The 19,685-nt window shown below is 39.8% G+C and overlaps 1 protein-coding gene across 7 annotated transcripts in view; it reads left to right on the top strand.

Moving 5' to 3' along the window:
• DGKH (diacylglycerol kinase eta) overlaps nucleotides 1–19,685 on the top strand; it is a 184,609-nt gene that overhangs the window by 69,353 nt on the left and 95,571 nt on the right. For all 7 annotated transcript variants that reach the window (XM_068526471.1, XM_068526468.1, XM_068526469.1 and 4 more), the window contains exon 4: nucleotides 5,031–5,111. In XM_068526471.1, coding sequence (XP_068382572.1) covers nucleotides 5,031–5,111 — 81 coding nt within the window. The remainder of the gene's footprint in view (nucleotides 1–5,030; nucleotides 5,112–19,685) is intronic.

Here is a 19,685-nt window from a genome sequence, read left to right as displayed (position 1 = left end):
CATTTCCCCTAAGGACAATCTTATAGGAAGGTCCTAGTGTGGTTTGCTTTCTTTCTTTTTTCCTTCCAAGTAAAATGAACAGTTAAATGTAACCTTATTAGATAGATATAATAAACTCTGTATTTGGGTTCCCCCCTTTCTTGCTACTTTTTACCCCATAAATCTTTTCCTGAAAATGAGAGAGAGAATTGCTGTAGTTACTAAGAGTTCATACTCTGGTTTCAGACAAGAGTTCGTATCCCGATTCTAGCACATTCCAGTGGAGTGGCTGTGGACAGCATGTTGTTGAGAGGAGGCTTAAATGAAATTACGTACATGAAGTGCTTACATAATGTCTGGTACAAAACAATCACTCAATTATGCTAGCATTTAGAAATAAAAATCATAGTGAAATAAAATAAAGGCTTAAATAATTTTTATATAGCAATTGAATGAAATAAGAATGATGAGCTTTGGAAGAAAAAAATTGTAATGATGAGCTTCCATTTAATGTGGATATTTTACTGTTCCTTCAAAAATAAACATTAAGGTGGGTACCCTCAGCTGGCACTGGAGCCCCACCATAACAGCCCCCTGCCCTGTTAGACGTGGGGGACACCTTTGACCAACACTAGTGTCCCCCCAAAGTGGCTCCTGCCCCAGGGGTCAGCCCCACACACCAGAGCACCCACAACAGTTGCAACTGGTCCTTGCAGCCAGCCACACTGGGGTCCAGCCTTGCATACAAGCACCCCCTCAGCAAGTGCAGCTGAGCCACAACAGGAGGACACATGCAGCCCACAAAGGGGACACTCCTGGAGCATCTGGCCCTGGTAACCAAGGGAGACCATGCTACTGGGCCCCACAGGATACCTTCTACATAAAGCCACTCTCTCAAGACCAGGGGACGTAGCTGATCTATGCAACATGTAGAAACAAACACAGAAAGTTAGGCAAAATGAAGAAACAAAGGAATATGTTCCAAATGAAAGAACTAGACAAACCCTCAGAAATAGATTGAATGAAATGGAGATAAGCAAACTTCCAGATAAGGTGTTCAAAGTAATGGTCATAAAGATACTCACTGAACTCAGAAGAAGAATAGAAGTGTGAGAATTTCAACAAAGAGATAGAAAATAATAATGGAAATGAAAAATACACCAGAGGAAGCCAACAGCAGATTAGATGATGCAGAAGAGAGGACCAGTGGTCTAGAAGATAAGGTAGTGGAAATCACCCAATCAGAACAGTAAAAAGAAAAAAGAAACCAAAAAATGGATAGTTTAAGGGCCCTTTGGGCAACATCAAGTATACCAACATTCACATTATAAGGGTCCCAGAAGGGGAAGAGAGAGTGAAAAGGACAGAAAACCTGTTTGAAGAAATATGGCTGAAAACTTTCCTAACTTGGTGAAGGATACAGACATCCAGGCCCAGGAAGTACAGAGAGACCCAAAAAGAGTGAACCCAAAGGGACCCACACCAAGACACATTATAATTTAAATGCCAAAATGTTAAGCTAAAGAGAAAATCTTAAAAGCAGCAAGAGAAAAACAACTAGTTACATACCTGAGAGTCCCCATAAGACTGTCAGCTGACTTTTCAGCAAAAACTTTACAGAAGGGAGTGGCACAATATATTCAAAGTACTGAAAGGAGAAAACTTATAACCAAGAATATTCTATCCAGCAAGATCATCATTCAGAATTGAGAGAGAGATAGTTTCCCAGACAAGCAATAGCTTGTCTACTTTATAGTTCATCACCACTAAGCCAGTCTTACAAGAAATGTTAAAGAAATTTAAACAGAAAAGAAAAAATTATATCTAGAAATATGAAAATTATGAAAGACAATATCTCATCAGTAAAGGCAAAAATATAGTAAAGATAGTGGATCAACCACCTATATAGCTAGTATGAAGGTTAAAAAACAACACTAGTGAAACCATATATATCTACAATAATTAGTTAAGGAATACACAAAGTAAGATAACATCAAAAACATAAAATGGTGGATGGAGTAAAAATGTAGTGCTTTTAGAACATGCTCAAACTTAAGCAACTATCAACATAAAATAGACTGCTATATACAGAGGTTGTTGTATAAGAACCTCATGGTAACCACAAACCAAAAACTGATAACAGATATACAAACAATAAAGAGAAAGGAATATAAACAACAATACTAAAGAAAATCATCAGATCACAAGGGGAGAGAGCAAGAGAAGAAGAAGGGAACAGAGAGGAACAACAAAGATAACCAGAAAACAATTCACAAAAATGGCGATAAGTACATAGTTATCAATAATTACTTTAAATGTAAATGGACTAAATGCACCAATCAAAAGACACAGCGTGGCTGAATAGATACAAAAAACAAGACCCATATATATGGTGCCTACAAGTGCACATGGAACACTCCAGGACAGATCTTTTATTAGGCGACAAATCTCAATAAATTTTAAAATACTGAAATCACATCAAGCATCTTTTCTGACCACAACAGTATGAGACTAGAAATCAACCACAAGAAAAACGGCAATAAAACTCAAACACATGGAGTCTAAACAACAAACTCAGTAACAACCAATGGGTCATTGAAGAAATCAAAGAGGATATCAAGAAATACCTTCAAACAAATTAAAATGGAAACACAGTGTTCCAAAATCTTTGGGACTCAGCAAAGGCAGTTCTAAGGGGGAATTTGATAGTAATACAGGCCTACCTCAGGAAACAAGAAAAATCTCAAATAAACAATCTAATCTGACACCTAGAGGAATGAGAAAAAGAAGAATAAACAAGTCCAGAGTTAGTAGAAGGAAGGAAATAGTAAAGTTACGAGTGGAATTAAATGAAACAGAGACTAAAAAACCCCACAAAAACCTAAGAGCAGGTTCTTTGAAAAGATAAATGAAATTGATAAACCTTTATCCAAAGTCATCAAGAAAAAAAGAGCCAAATAAAGACAATCGGAAATGAAAGAGAAGTTAACAACTGACATCACAGAAATACGAAGGATCATTAAGAGGTTATTACTATGAAAATTATATACCAACAAATTGGACAACCTGGGAGAACTGGATAAATTTCTCAAAACATACAATCTTCCAAGACTGGATCAGGAAGAAACAGAAAATCTGAACAGACCAATTATTAGTAATGAATATAATGAAATATTAGCGAGTATGAAGGTTAAAAAACCTTTTAGGTTAAAGGTTAAAGAATGAAATCTTGCCATTTGCAACAACATGGATGAACATAGAAGGTATTATGCTGAGTGAAATAAGTCAGACAGAGAAAGGCAAATACCGTACAATCTCACTTACACGTGGAATCTAGAAAACAAAACAAATGAACAAACAAATCACAACAGAAAGAGACTTACAGATACAGAGAACAAATGGGTGGTTGCCAGAAGGGAGGGTTATGTGGGGTTGGGTGAAATAGGTGAAGAGGATTAAGAGATCCAAACTTCCAGTTATAAAAATAAATGTCATGGGGATTTAATATACAGTATATGGAATATAATTAATAATATTGTAATAATTTTGTATGATGACAAATGGTTACTAGACTTATGGTGATCATTTGATGAGGTATTTGATTGTCAAATTACTATGTTGTATACGTGAAACTAAGATAATATTGTATGTCAACTATACCTCGATTTAAAAATAGTAAGAGTTATTGTTACTGTGCCAGTAGGATAATCAATCATTTCTATATTAAAAAACACGTGTTTGTGATATAATTAGTAGAGTTATACACCAGGAGGTAAAAACTAAATGAATAAACCAACAAACATAGTTCTTAGTTTATGCAGCTGTGGAAGTAATAACAAAATAGAATAATCTTATTTTAGAAGTCATTATGTTCACGGTTGTCCCTGATCTGGCTCCATTCTGACTTCTCACATTTATCTCCAGACAACACTGACCACTCGATAGCCTACAGCCTCACTCCATGTTTTCCATCCCCAGGATGATTTTTCCTCTATCTCCACTTAAAGAAATTCCTTATTTTCTATAAGGTCCCCCTAAAACTGTCTTCATTCCGTTATTCACAAGCGAAAGCATTTGTTTTCTGCTGTGACCTTCCATAGCATTTTGTAGTATCTGCTCTTCCACTTTTAATAGTCTCCCTTACTTAAAACTAGCTGTGTCTATTTCAGCTCCCGTGCTAGATTATAAATTCCTTGCAGTCAGGGAACAAGTCTTACGGTCAGATTGGTTGGGTTGAAGTAGAGTTGCATGACCCCCCTGGAGATCTTGGGGGGTGGTAAAAGTTATTAGATAAGGGAGCCTCTTTTTCTAGCAGTTCTACAGGAGTGGTGTTATACCTGCCTCACTGGAAGAACATTGGATGACTGTGAACAAGGACCAACTGACTCAAAGTGGGAAGGATACATTTATTTACTAGAATTTCCTAATTTCTCAGTTGTTCCATTTTAAAGATTTTATTTCTATGGTGTTTTTACCACTGAAACTTTTTTGATTAAAACCACTTTTAAGCATACAAAAAAAATAAATGTTGGAGCCTGGCCAAAAAAAAAAAAAAAAAGAAAAGAAATAAATAAAACTTCTTTTAAGAGTATAAAAGAAATGTCATCTTATATTTGCAGAGCACATGCACCATCTCATTTGAACACATTTACAGATGAGGAAGGTCACGTTCAAAAAGTTCAGTAACTGTTCGTGATCTGAACCAGGACTAGTTCTTCTCATTGTGGGGAGTGTGTGAGTATGTGTGTATGTCATACACTGCGTAGTAGGTTTCCCATAAACGATGCTTCTGGAGAGCACAGAGCATTTTTCAATGAAACAATATGCCAGGGGAGTTCTTTAAAGTCCCTTACAGTTTGGAATTTATGTGTTCGTTGAACTTTATGGTTTTACTCACCAAGCGTCAGTAATTTCAGTTTTTCTTCGTTTTTTATTTCTAATTCCTGACATAGCTTCATGGTCATGATGTGACGGTAAAAAAAAAAAAAAAATACTGAGGAGCATTCAGTTAGGTTTGCACTTGACATGTTTGTATTCTTTTTCATTAACAGTCTCTGATATTTGATGAAGTTGACCTCTCAGATGCCAGTGTAGCTGAAGCAAGCACAAAAAATGCTAACAACAGCTTCACGGTATGGTTATACTCTGGTAACTCCCCCCTCAAAAGTTATAGAATGATCTTTCGTGAGCTTGTACTGAACGCCCTCTTCAATTGCCAGCTGTGTGTCACACGTGTTGGAGTTCTCACCAAGAACAGTAAACTTGATAAGTACATTGTAGACGCTAACACCCAACGTGTCATGATTGTTTGGGTCAATAAACCAATGTATTAAATGTATTTTTTTAAAGTATTTATATAGTTTTCTTTTTAGACCTTCTAATTTTAGTGCCTTAAAATTTTCACCTCCCTTTAACGTTCAACTAATTCCACTGTTCTTAAATATTCAAAAAGTTCGGTTCTTTACCTTCAATCTTAAAAATAATATTTTCTCCTTTCCATCTACAGTTACTCTAGTTGCTGTAGTTCAGGCCTTTGTTTCTTCTCACTTAGGTAATTCATTTGGCAGCTATTTAAAGAAGTGTCCTCTGTTCCAGTTAATTTTTTTCCAATTGCAAATCACATTGCTTAGAAGACCTCACTGGCTCGCCATCGCCTGTCAGCTTGCATCTGTAACTCCGCCGTAAAGTCCTGTAAAATCCTTCCTCAGCATTCCAGCATACTGATAACTATTTGTCCTTAGACATCCCACCAGTCCAGCAGTTCTGTCTGAACCTAATGCTTTTTCTATTCCCTCTGACTTAAATGATCCCTCCTCCATCAACAGCTGTTGAAATTCTACCAGTTCTTCAAAGCTTATCTCAGGTATCCCATACTTCTTCTACTCCTTTGATTACAAAAATATGAATTAAATATGAATTGAGGACCCACCATGTGCTAGGCACTCGTGCTAATAAACACAAGGGATTCAGAGATGAAAAAAAAAAAATATATATATATATATATATATCACTTCCCTCAAGATATTCATGGTGTAGTTCAGTGAAGTTCATCTGGGATTCCTTTTCTTAAAAAAATATTTAAATATTTATTTATTTATTTGGTTGCACCAGGTCTTCGTTGCAGCAGGTGGGCTCCTTAGTTGCATCTCGCCAGCTCCTTAGTTGCAGCACGCAGGCTCCTTAGTTGTGGCAATGTGAACTCTTAGTTGCAGCATGCATGTGGGATCTAGTTCCCTGACCAGGGATCGAACCCAGGCCCCCTGCTTTGGGAGCATGGAGTCTTATCCACTGCGCCACTAGGGAGGTCCCTGGGATACTTTTATGGCTACATTTTCCTTAGGTCCTCTCAGGTGCATTGTTCTTGCTGGGTTGCTGACCCCTTCCACGCTCCTAGCCCCTGCCCTAGGAAGCTTCCACTATGGACAGCAGTGTGTTGTGTTCATCCCCTAGGCATGCCAGGGCAGGGAGGACAGACAGATAAACAAATACAGAGCAGTGCCATGATGGAGGTAAGCACTGGTAAGGGTGGGGGATGGAGAAGAAGCAAATGAGTTCAGATTTAGTCTTATTGATTTATGGGCATGTGAGATAATTCATGCTGTGAATATTCCTCCCCCTCCCCCTCCCCAGGGACAGTTGAGTTTGAGAAGAGAGAGGACAGCCAAGAATAGAATCCTGGGAAAAAGTTAAAATGTAAGGTTTGACCAATAAAGACTGAGAGAGAGCATTCTGAAGTATAGAAGGAACATCAGGAGGCAATGATTTATAAAAAGCCAGTGGAAGGGAGTTTCAAGACGGAAGTTGTTAAACATCAAATGCTGTAGAGAGGTCAAGTCAAAGAAGAAAGGAAAAGTGTCTGTTGAATTTGTGAATCAGGAGGTCATTTGGTCACATTGATGTGAGTAGTTGCAGTGGAGGGTGGCATGCAGTAGCAAATGCATGGCAAATGCTAAGTGGAAAGGCAGAGAGAGCCAGCAAGGACTCCTTGTCCTACAAGCTTGGCGGTTAAAAGAAGGAGCAAACATACAGCAACAAGAATGTTCAGGCCTGAAGAGGCAGTTCTGGTTCTGTTGTTGTTGTGGATCTTTTGCTTTGTTTTTAAAATGAGTTTTGAGTGTGTCTATATGAAGAGAGGAAAGAGTTGTTAGAATCAAAAGCTGAAGCTGCAGGAGAGAAAGCGAATAATCGTTGGAGCATGATTGCTGAGTAAACTGCAGGGGGTGGGACGCAGAGCACAGGTTAAGAGATTAGCCTTGAATAGGAGACAGAAAGTTTATGGAAGTAGGTGTGGGCAGGAAGTTCATATATTTCAAACCCAAACACTACTGTTTTCTCAGTAAAATTGAAGATTAGGTCATATGCTATGAATAAGACTTTAGGAGGGTTTGGAGGAGCTTCTATAGAAAATAAGAATCGAAACTGAACAGGGACCAGTAGAAGATTACTAGGTAGTAAATAGTGTCCACCAGAGATTGGAGATAAGTTAAGTAATGTTCTTAATTCCTGGGCCTATAGCATTTTCTTAAAGGTAGGAGTAAAGAAAAACAACTAAATTGGCCCAGGATTGATGATTTATAGGGCATACTGGACAGAAAGATAAAAAGAGATTGTTGGGGCTTCCCTGGTGGCGCAGTGGTTGAGAATCTGCCTGCCAATGCAGGGGACACGGGTTCGAGCCCTGGTCTGGGAAGATCCCACATGCTGAGGAGCAGCTGGGCCCGTGGGCCACAACTACTGAGCCTGCACGTCTGGAGCCTGTGCTCTGCAATAGGAGAGGCCGCGATAGTGAGAGGCCCGCGCACCGCGATGAAGAGTGGCCCCCGCTTGCCGCAACTGGAGGGAGCCCTCACGCAGAAGCGAGGACCCAACACAGCCAAAAATAGAATAAAAAAAAAAAAAATTTAAAAAAAAAGGGATTGTTGGATGTTTGAGGGATCAGTAACTGATCCATCTTCCCCCTCTGAGTTCTCAGTTTCTGAGAATGGAGCATAAGGAATACGGGATGACTTTATTAATGGCTGAACAGGATCCAATAACCACTAAATACAGAGCTTCTGATAAGTTGTTGGAGGCTGAAGGGCAAAATGTTGCTTATTCTTCCTTCCTCCCAGGTGAAGGTCGGGTAGGGCGATTAACCTATCAGATTAGCCACTTGTCTTCCCTGGGAGGTGAGCAATAGTTTTCTCCCCTCTGTGGAGACTCGAGGTGGGGTTGTGGATAAGGGGTTCTCCCCGACAAGGATCTAGAGTTTAGTCTGAGTGAGGGTTCCGAAATTTAAGATTTGGGAGAGGTTATTCAGATCCTTCGTACAGCTCTTTCTTGGACCTCCAGCTGCATGCAGTCTCTCCTTTTGTACCTTCTCATAGAACTTACTGTATTCCGCCTTGTGTTTAGCTAAGTACTTATGTTTCTTATAACCTCCTTGAGGATAGGGACACTGTCATACATTTTTATCTCATAGTACCTTATCCATAAGTATTTGTTGATTTTAATTAATAAGATGAAAGTTCATTTTGGGCATGAGAAGACTTTTTCGTTGAAATATTTTCAAGAAATTTCCAACGTTTCACTCAACCAAATGTCGTTTCTGAAGTTTGTTGGACGAGAAATGCGAGACTAAAATGTTAGGCAGATTGCTTAGAGTTTTATAGCAAATCAATTTGGTAGAACTTTCCAGGGTATAAAATGGAATAAGAGGTATGTTTTCAACCAGTAATTGACAATCCTCCCTATCTTTAAATATTTAAATGTTCCATCTTCCTGGGTTCCAGTGACTGCTACTCGTGGTGTTATTTTGGCCAGTTCGTGTCAGAGGTTAATGGTGTAGTTTGGTGGTGTTACGGCTGGGGAATCCAGCGACAGCTGAATTCTGCCTCATTACAGCCACTACTCTTTGCCTTGAAGTCCCTAAGGATGATATATTGACAAGGGACAATAGTAAATGGAAAATCTATAATTAGTAAATGGAAAGTGGAAAAGCTGTGCTTTACCCAAAACCCCAGTGTCAAACACTAGTAAAATGGGTTCTACAGAGAGTGTTCTAGAGAGCAGGGCAGAAACTGACTTAGCTGGGGAAGTCATTCTGTGGTTATGAGCAAGCACTGAGACTGACTGAGCTTCCAGAGGAGGAGACACAGACATCTTGAGGGTGGTGTCGAAGGATCTGCAGACATGGTTAAGACCTACCTACACGATGATTACTTTTAAACAGGCCTATGCTCGCATCCCTGGAGTTAATAATTGTCTCGTTTTTGGGGTTGTCTAAATTGCCTCAGGTATTGTATTAGTTTTCTGTTGTTTCGTAACAGATTACCACAAACTTAGTGGCGTAAAACAATGCCTATTTATTATCTCACAGTTTCTGTTGGTTTCACAGAATAGCTGGATTCCTCTGCTCCAGGTCTCACAATGTCGAAATAAATAGATATGATAAATTAAATACACACACACGCGCGTGCACATACGTATGTACTTTTTAATTACCCTACATTGGGCTAATTTTGACCTAAGTTTGAATATCTGGTTTTACAAGTGTCTTCTGCAGTAGGCAACAACAACAAAACCTACTAACGCTGAATGCATTTTCTGTGATGTTAGGTAGGTGTCAGTGGTGTGATCGGGGAACAGAAAAGAACAGTTCCAGACAGCCTTATTGGCATTTTATGAGTGTTTAGGCTAATGTTCACAATTAATTTATTTGTAGTTTAAATTCTACCATGACATCTTCTATGACTGTGGAATCAGTGAAACATTCTTAATTTTTTTGTCCATTTTTAATTGTTTTCTTTTTTATTTTATTGATATTTGCATGGTGTTTTAGAGTTTTATTTTCACTTTAACCTTTTTATCTTTAACATACCTCTGTGCTGTATGTGAATGTGCTCTTCTTATATTAAACTAGAGAGAATTGATTTCCCTTTGGTCATACTGGTGCCCCCCAGGGAAGGGATTGCAGATCTCCTGATGTTTAACCCAGGGCTCTTTCCTATTGCACAGTATTCTTTCCGTCTGGATGGTCTTTACCTCTGTTCTCTTTCTTCTCACATCCACTGCTCTCTTTGTCTCTTTCTCACTAATCATGGCATGTCTGTCCCCAGCTTTTTTTTATTTTTCCAATTGCATAGCTTAAGACTGAAGTCAAACAGCCGGGGTTTGGGTCGTGTCTCGGCCGTGTCTAGTTAGGTGACCCTAGACAAATTAGTTAACTGCTATAAATCTCAGTGTCCTTAACTTTAATTGAGGGTAATAATGGTATCTGCCTCATAGGTTATGAGGATTAAATGAAATGTGATAATGCACCAAAATACCTAGCACAGTGATGACCACGTACAGTTTGATACATGTTGGTGGCAACTGATATCACACACTTATTATCCCTTGCTTCCCTTCACAAGTGACAGTATTGCCAACTTTTAAAAGTTTGGGAATTTTTTTTTTTTTTTTTTAATTTATTTATTTATTTATTTATTTATGGCTGTGTTGGGTCTTCGTTTCTGTGCGAGGGCTCTCTCTAGTTGTGGCAAGTGGGGGCCACTCTTCATCGCGGCGCGCGGGCCTCTTCACTGTCGCGGCCTCTCTTGTTGCGGAGCACAGGCTCCAGACGCGCAGGCTCAGTAGTTGTGGCTCACGGGCCCAGTTGCTCCGCGGCATGTGGGATCTTCCCAGACCAGGGCTCGAACCCGTGTTCCCTGCATTGGCAGGCAGATTCTCAACCACTGCGCCACCAGGGAAGCCCCAAGTTTGGGAATTTTGAAAGAGAATATGGATGAACTTTATCTTGAGAAAACATTCCATGCTGCCTATTTCTCAGAGGTGTAGTGAAGATTTATTTCCACTTTTATCTAATATTAATAAGTACTGTTGGGAAAAGCAACCATTCTGTAACAAATGGAATACAGTTGTTCCTTGTTAGGTAAATGTTATTTGCTAAAGAAGAGCTTTTTAATGATTTGAAAGCCATCACAATGATGTGGTATACATTAGGCTTTCAAAGTGTACTGTTCAAATGACTGTGTTCTTTAAATTTTAATGAAGTTTGGGCTAAACCTTAAATAAATGAGTCATCATTTTTAAAGAAATTGTATCGACATTGGTAAAACTTCTTAGAAGGTTTGTAAAGAAAGCTTTTTTTTTTTTTTTTTTTGAACTAGAAAGAAATACAGAGGTAATTTATTTTGTTTATTTAACCACGCTTAGCATTGTTAGTGAGTGATCTACAAGTGTGTTTGAAGTCCCATGGTTACTTCATATCCACGCTGGCTTAGTTGTATGGAAACAGATGCCATGTGGCAGCGCTTATTTTTAGAACTAAATGAGCACTGAAACAGAGTCATTTTAGTTCAGGGGTCACTTGCCACGGTAGACATGACAGAAAGTTGATCAACATTAGATGATGACTCTTCTGACGAGATTTTTAAAAGTAGACATAAAAACAAACCAATAAAGAGAACACTCTTACTGCACATAAAGTGCTGAAAATTATGCATTCATAGTATAGTCGAAATGAGCAGACTGTGTTTTCATGGAAGGGGAAAATGTTCTTAAGAACTTGTTTCTTTCATGTTTACTTTCTGTTTATTCTGTTTTCCTCTTAGCTTCCTCTCTGTTAATATAATTCACTTCATCTTCTCTCTTACGAGAGATATCACATCCTTTGAACCTAAGGAAGTGTCAATTTACTTTTATCCATTAATAACTCAATGTTTAGATACATGGAAGTAATGAAAAGTTATTTTCTTTTTATATCGTTTGTGAATGCACATCGCAAAACAGGGATTTAGATAAATATGTAAATATATAATCACTTAGATAAATAAGTTGCCTATTTTATTTGATAATATGTAGTCTACTGTGTACCTCTTATAACTGCTTTATATCTGATCACTCATTCACTTTTTAATATCAGTCCTATAAGGTAGGTTCTATTATGCTTCCCATTTTATAGGGGAGAAATCTGAAAACAGAGAGGTTAACATCCAATACATATAAAGAGCTAGAATCTGAACCCATCTGGGTTATATGGCCTCAATCTGTACTCTTGACTACTCTGCTATCCTGCCTCTTTATTGTGGAGTTGTAAATGAGTATGATTCAGATAGTATTCCTGTGGTTGTTTTTTACACGTTCAGTTGTCTTTTCTCCTCCAAGTCAATCATAGAGTCTTTTTTTTTTTTTTGGCCGCATTGGGTCTTTGTTGCTGTGCGTGGGCTTTCTCTAGTTGCACCGAGCAGAGGCTACTCTTCGTTGTGGTGCACAGTCTTCTCACTCTGGTGGCTTCTCTTGTTGTGGAGCACGGGCTCTAGGCGTGCGGGCTTCAGTAGTTGTAGCACGTGGGCTCAGTAGTCGTGGCGCACGGGCTCTAGAGCGCAGGCTCAGTAGTTGTGGCATACAGGCTTAGTTGGTCCTCGGCATGTGGGATCTTCCCGGACCAGGGCTCGAACCCGTGTCTCCTGCTTTGGCAGGCAGATTCTTAACCACTGTGCCACCAGGGAAGCCCAATTATAGAGCCTTATATTGTGTTACTAGATGTATCGCAAGCACTTGCTGGTTGTACTACAAATTTAGAGCACTGTATTTTATTGTGGACACTATATGTTAAATAGAAAGGTTGATAAAGACCTCACAGAGGCAGGTAACTAATATTATTAAAAAAGGTCCAGAAAATGGGATTGATTGACATTAAAGGGCACTTTTTATTTTAAAGACTTGGGAAGATGTGACATCTTTTCAATATTTGAGAGATTATTATAGATAAGAAGCAGTAGACAGGTTTGGCGTACAGGACAAAGATCCATGGTTGAATTCACAGAGGGACAGTTTCAGCTCTACACAAAAGAGAACTTTATAACTGTGTCATCTGACAGAATAGGCCTCTTGTGAGGTAATGGCTCTGCCCATTATTAGAAATCTCTAGTCATCTCATTCCCTGTGATCGGAAAGTGGCTTCCAAGAAGACAGTCCTCAGAGCAGACTCAGGTTCAAGGAGCTGAAATGACTTTCTCAAGGTTGGATGACTGATAGCTATGTGCAGCTAGTACAGAATTCGGGTCTCTCAGCTCTTGGCGTTTGTTGGGAGTAGGCAAGGAGCAGTGGATGTAGAGCTTGCTTGACTCCATGCTGGACATTTTCCACACTCTGTCTCATTATAGGACACAGCAGGAGCTAAGGGACCTTCCTTCAAGAATGCTGTTGGAGAGAATGTTGCATGGTGTGTGAATGTGGGAGGGGAGATGGTGGAGACTGAAATTTCCTTAGGCACAAAGACTGTCTTCTTCACCACTGAATCCCCAAGGCTAACACAGGACCAGGCATAGAGTAGAAAGACAATAAATATTTGTTAAATGAATGAAAGAATGTGTCTTGTTGAAGGAATGAATGATATTTGTAAACTCTAATTTTTCTTTGAGAGAAAGGTGTTATTTCAAGTTTTAGCCTAGAGAGCACAGTTTCCTAATTTTCACCCGTGGTGTAGTATTATAATATACTCATAAACATGTGTATCCTTGTTTGAAATCTACACATCATGACTCAGATTATTTTTATACCAACAATAAGTCTTACAAACATGATTCTTGCCTATGATTAACCATTGCAGTATTTCCACATAATTATTAGATGCCAGATGGTAGCAAACCTCATACTTTTTAATGTCTATGTTGGTTAAAATATTGTATTGCATTCTCAAGTGATACCACATTAACGCAGTTTGAGGGGTTATTGTTTTTCCTTTTTAAAGTTGACTTATGTACAGTTTAGGTTAGACTTTATACTATGAATCTGATAATTTATACGTTAAGTTTGAAATTTGTATTTGTTTTTCTATAACTTCGACACCAGGCTTTTAGAAATGAAATGTCTTATCATTGTTTCTGTGGGAGTATCATGTTTATCTTTTCATTGAGTGATGTAGATCTTTTCCAAGAGTATAACCCAGAGAAATACTTCTTACATTATCGTGAGCTTCCTTAGGCCAAAGTCTTAGGAGGTAAGAAAACGTTGGTCCTTTTGTAGCTAGACTAAAATCTTGGGGTGGAAATAAGATGTGGGTGGGAGAACTGTGCCTTTGTCTTCACCTTCATTAGTACTCTTCCACGAACCTTTCAAATAGATTAACTGAGGTCTCCACCATCACTAGTAACCTTCCATACATCTTTCAAGTGGACTTTCTAAAGTAAGGCAAGAACCAGTGAGCATGTCCTTGAGTATTCTGGCAGCTCAGGAGCTCTGGGAACCTGGGCTTGGTTGCATAATCAGACCATGGGTCTCCAGATCAGTTTCATCAGACAGACCCTCTGATGAATGACGGTATGAACAGACACCATCAAAATGTTGGGAAAGAGGGCTCATCGTCAAGAGAACTGTGTCCCTGGAGGTCCAGACAGGGTACCATGTTAAGTAGCCGTGCTTGGCATTACCACTTGCCCCTTACCCTGTCCTGGCCTTGCTGAAGATCCATGACTCAGGGAGAGCATGGCGCTCCTGGTCAGTAACCTGCACCTGCTGCCTCCATACCTTTCCTATCCCCCTAGGCTATTGCACAGAAGCCCACTCCCCACCTGGTCCTCCACTTCCAGAACTGCCCTTAGACATTCATTCATTCATTAGCAAATAGTTATCAAAAGCTTGCTGTATATATCAGACACTGTGCTAGATTCTGGATATACAGTGGTGACTAAAAGGAATTGGCCACCGAGTACTATATTTTGAAAAAGTTTAAAAGCCTCCAGGAATAGGTCCCTGTCTTTAAAGTAAGTGGCCTTAGAATAGGATTCTTGGGATACAAAAAGCAATGAACTGCCTCCCAACTAAGACTAGAAACCGTGTCATCACAGGGACCCAAGTTATAGGAAAGAGAAGAGATTGCGCAAACTCTTCGACCATTCAGGATTCCACAGACAAAATCCTCTGGACGGCTTCATCTGCTTTTCTCCACAAACACATACCCGGTGTCAGTATTTCTGCCACCAAAATATGGTGACCATGTAGAACTGCTTATTCCTGACCCTAAACACCAGTGTTTAATGAAGCTGGTTCCCTGGGAAGTCTTGGCCTCAGGCACCTTGGGGATGGCCAATGGAAGGCGTCCACCCAGATGAAAGGTCAGGCCTGTATCATGGAGGGCTGACCTCCACAGTGCCCCTGCCGTATTGAGGCTCCCAGTGAATGGCCACATGCTGCACAGCCTCCTGTTCTTGGGTGAGTTGTGAACCTGCATTTCACTGATATGTTCCATGTACTAGGCCTTTCCCAGGTTCCAGCTAGATGGTCCTGAGCTGATGCTATCACTCGCACCATGATCTTGGAGACAGCAGCTGTAGCTCCACGTGGACTTAACTTCTAGATCCATTTTCTCTTTTGAGAGATTCTGCGTGAAGACGGGCAAGAGTTGCTCAAGTTTCAAAAGAGCAGCCCCAGGCCGACCAGCCATCCAGTGGTACAGAGGCTTCGAAGCTGTGCAGTCGTCCACAGGAGATCTCTTCACGCTGCCAGCCTTGCTGCTTCCCCATGCCCCTTTTGGAGAAGGGCTGTGGGATTTACTTGGACTTCACTGTGGTCTTAATGTAGCTGAAGCCTCTTAGTTGAAAGCTCCTTAGTTCCATACTCATTTAGGCTAGCTCTGACTTCTGATCCCCGTTTGTGGTACAGAAGGGAACCTCAGACCTTGTAAGAGATCATATCCTGTCTCACAGAGGTACCCGGAATAGAGGCCTAACATGGGAAAATAAACTACTAGTAATAAAAATTAAAACAAAACCGTCATCAATGTCTGGATATCAGCTAAAGATATCCTGTTATCCTGTGGCCTCTGACTGAAACAGCAGAATCCTGAAGAGTTTTAGTATCTTGGAAGTTCTATACTGACCAGCAGGGTAGAGTCCTGTTTTCTAAGGAGTTTGATGTTCCAGATCTCCCAGGAAGTCAGAATCCTTGGTGCCCTGTTAAGAAACTGGGAATAGTGAAGAGCCGTGGTGGTGCTCAAACGCTCCAGAAAATTCCAGAGATGTTTGCCGTCCTGCGCCTTATGAGTGATCCAAGCCTCCTGCAGTCTTGAATCACCCTGACAAAACCCAAATGATGTGCACACAAAAAGGGGTGCTTTGTTCATCACACCTGGTCTTATTGATGGCTTCAGAATCTGGCCTTGCATCTGGCATGAAATGCTCTAAAAATGAGAATACATCATTACACTTTTCAGATTTTGGCTCCATTAGACAATTTAAAACAACCACTTATTTTTTTTTTTAATATTAAAATAGCTTTAAGTTCTCCTTGAATGTTAATGAAATATTAAAACAGTACTAAGGAAAGCCTATTATTCTACATGTTTTAAAAATTTAAGGTGTTTATAATATAGATAAGAAAAATAAATGATTATTCATTTCCAAAACCTCTTTGGTCTGTCCTGTAACCCGCAATAAGCAGTAATGAGCACATAGCAGGTAATTTTTAGTTTATGTCTCACTTCATTATCTCATTAAGCCCATGAAGTAGTTATTCTTCCTTCCCTTCAATAGATGATGAGGTGGGGTTCAGAGAACATAATTTTGTAAATTTATGTAGTTAACAGGTAGGATAATTAATATTGAAAGCCTGTGATTTTTCCATGAGGATGAATAGCATATTGGAATTTTACAAGTGCAATAGCAGTAATCAACATTTTAAATAGAATTTAGTCCAGTCCGGCCATTCCTAGTGAATCCTCATTACCTTACAAGTAAGTGGAAAGAAGGGTGTGTAGACCAGTGTACCAGCTAGCAATGATTAGAGTGCTTGTTTGGTTGCCACCCAAGGTCAATTTTGGTGATAGTCATTAGGTAAATTATCTTTAATGGAAGAGAGAGGATTAGCAGTTTTTTTGTTTTGTTTTGTTTTGTTTTTTAATTTATTTATTTATTGGCTGTGTTGGGTCTTCGTTTCTGTGCGAGGGCTTTCTCTAGTTGCGGCGAGCGGGGGCCACTCTTCATCGCGGTGCACGGGCCTCTCACTGTCGCGGCCTCTCTTGTTGCGGAGCACAGGCTCCAGACGCACAGGCTCAGTAATTGTGGCTCACGGGCCTAGTTGCTCCGCGGCATGTGGGATCTTCCCAGACCAGGGCTCGAACCCGTGTCCCCTGCATTGGCAGGCAGATTCTCAACCACTGCGCCACCAGGGAAGCCCAGGATTAGCAGTCTTGATTGCCCTCTGCATTGTGACAGGTCTCCGGTAAGAATTTAATTTCCAACAAAAAAATGTTTAAAGAAGAGATTTTTCAGTTCAGTAGTTTCTGCCTTAAACGTTTCTATGGACCCAGTTTAAACTTTGCCAAGATCAAAGCTCAATGCGTGCAGGCAAAGGTAGGTTTTTACTCCTGGAAGACAAGTTACAATCTAGTCAGCAACAGACAAGGGGCATCAGAAGCAAGACCTTCCTATTGACAACACGCAGGTGGATTGCTATCTGGTTGGAGATATTTTTCCTTTTTAGTTTTGCTTGTTGTCACAGGATGAGACTTGCTGGTAGCAGATCTGAAGGCTTTTGGACAGTCCTGACACTCAGGCTGTGTTAGCTGATCAGGGTTTACGAAAGATCGGACAGCTGTCTTAGGATACTTTCAGAAATTTCTTGTAAGCTGCCCCCCACTATGGGATTCAAGGCAGAAGATGGTCTTTAAATCTTGGAGAGAAACAGATTATTATCAAGAAGCTATAAACAGAGCTGGCATCTTAGAGTAGAGGGTGTGGCCATAGGATAACCTGGCCCTTGACATCAGCGCTTAATTAGGCCCCTTCCAGTAAGGTTGAGTTATGTCTTCCATTGACCCAGACACCGGACATCACCTAATGGCATGGTCTGTCTGGATCAGTTGGTAGGGTATTTTGTCCCTGCAAATGGGATGCTTTTACACACTTCACTAATGCTTTGTAATAATCTAGCACAACCCTATATAGTATGAATGTCTGATGGTGGGTAGTTACTGGGGCAGTAACCAGAAGTCATACAGGCCTGCCACTAATATTTCAAGTGGGAAGAGTCACAGTATTCTATGCGTTGTATGGATGTATGTTCTACGGACCTCATGTTTATAAGCGTTGAATGTTTGGCCTCTGTGGTCTGGTTTCTGCACAAATGGCCATTTTCTCTTTTAGAATTCCATCAGTAAAAGATGCCAACAATAATTAATTTTTCATAGTTGCTCAATTAGAACTTCCCTATTTGTTAGGCTCATAATGTAAGAAAGGCTGTCAGGACAAAGCAGCAAATTCTTCTCCCTTTGGAGACCTTTGTAAAAATTCAGTGTTTTGTTTTGTTTTGTTTTGTTTTGTTTTCGTACAGGTAAAGTGTTGTTCCTGTGACAGTGTTCTAGGTTGTATGTGCCTTTTCAGGATGGGTAGAGCATGCCCAGCAGCAAGTACTGACGTGACTACTCAAAATGACTACTGAGAAAAATTTTAACCTGGGCCTTAACACAGTACGGTCAAGATACATACTTTATGGGGTAGACTGTAAAGAAAGTTTTTTCAAGTCTTTTAGATTCATCAATACCTTTACTGCCCACATCATCCAGAATTAGCAGAGGTGATGAAATGTACCAATTATGTGTGCAAAGACATAAGTACAAGGATATTTATTGCACATTGTAATAGGGAAAGATTGGAAACAATCCAAATGTGCAAATTAGAGACTGGTTGAAATGAATGATGAAATATATCAGACTCTAGAATGTTATGCAACCATGAAAAAGAATGAATCAGCTCTCTATGTAACAATACACACCAAACTCCAAGTTTTATTCAGTGGGAAAAGCCAGATGTGAAACAGCATGCATGTATAAAATGTCACTCTGTGTGTGTGCACACACGCATGCATTTAAACCTCAAAAGACCACATATTTGTTATAAATGCAAAGAATGTCTCTGGAGGGGTACACAGAAGCTTACAGATATTTGCCTTCAGCAAGGAAACTTGGTAGCTGGGGACAGGCTCGAAAAGGGAGAGGTACTTTTCCTTCTAAATATATTTTGAAATATTTTTTGTATCACAAATTACTTATTCAAAAAAATTTTAGATGTTACATGGGAGCCCTTTCTGACAGCTTCCTAGCAGATGCATTTGACAAGAGTGATGGATTTAGTGGGAAGCCCAAGTTGGACACTGCTGCAGTGTCAAGGAAACCATGATAAGGTACATATCAGACCACCTGTAATAGGAGGGAAGGAAGGGATGGATGAGAGATGTTTTGGGAAAGTCAGGAGAACTATGGCCAAAGGGAAGGGAGAAGGGAGAGGAGGAAACTAACGTAGGGTTGTTGAATTTGGGGGGGTTGGTACGTAAATGATGCCTTTAATTAAGGGTAGAAAACAAGAATACAAGCAGGTCTGTGGGGTGTGAAAAGAAGACATTGTGAATCGGACGCTGAGAATTTAAAATGATGGTAAGATATCCTGGTGATGTCTAGGAGGCGATTGATGGAGATACTTTAAAGACTATTAAAACGATTTAAAGTACTTTTTAAAGTATCATTTTCCTGGCTCTTTTTACATTTCTAGCATATTCAAACATCTTCCCTATTCCTTAAGTATGATTATGGTGTAATGGAAATTTTAGATTTTAGACATGTTTTAGTGTTGCGGTGACTAGTACAAACAAGATAATTATTTTGTTTTGACAATTCCCATTGCATATGTGTTCTGTACAAAGCAATGTGTGGTTACAAACCAAAGGAGCGG

The sequence above is a fragment of the Eschrichtius robustus genome, chromosome 18, assembly GCF_028021215.1.
Source record: "Eschrichtius robustus isolate mEscRob2 chromosome 18, mEscRob2.pri, whole genome shotgun sequence".
Taxonomy (NCBI): Eukaryota; Metazoa; Chordata; class Mammalia; order Artiodactyla; family Eschrichtiidae; genus Eschrichtius; species Eschrichtius robustus.
Note: the sequence above shows the minus strand (reverse complement) of the source record. Positions and strands in the feature narration are given on the sequence as shown.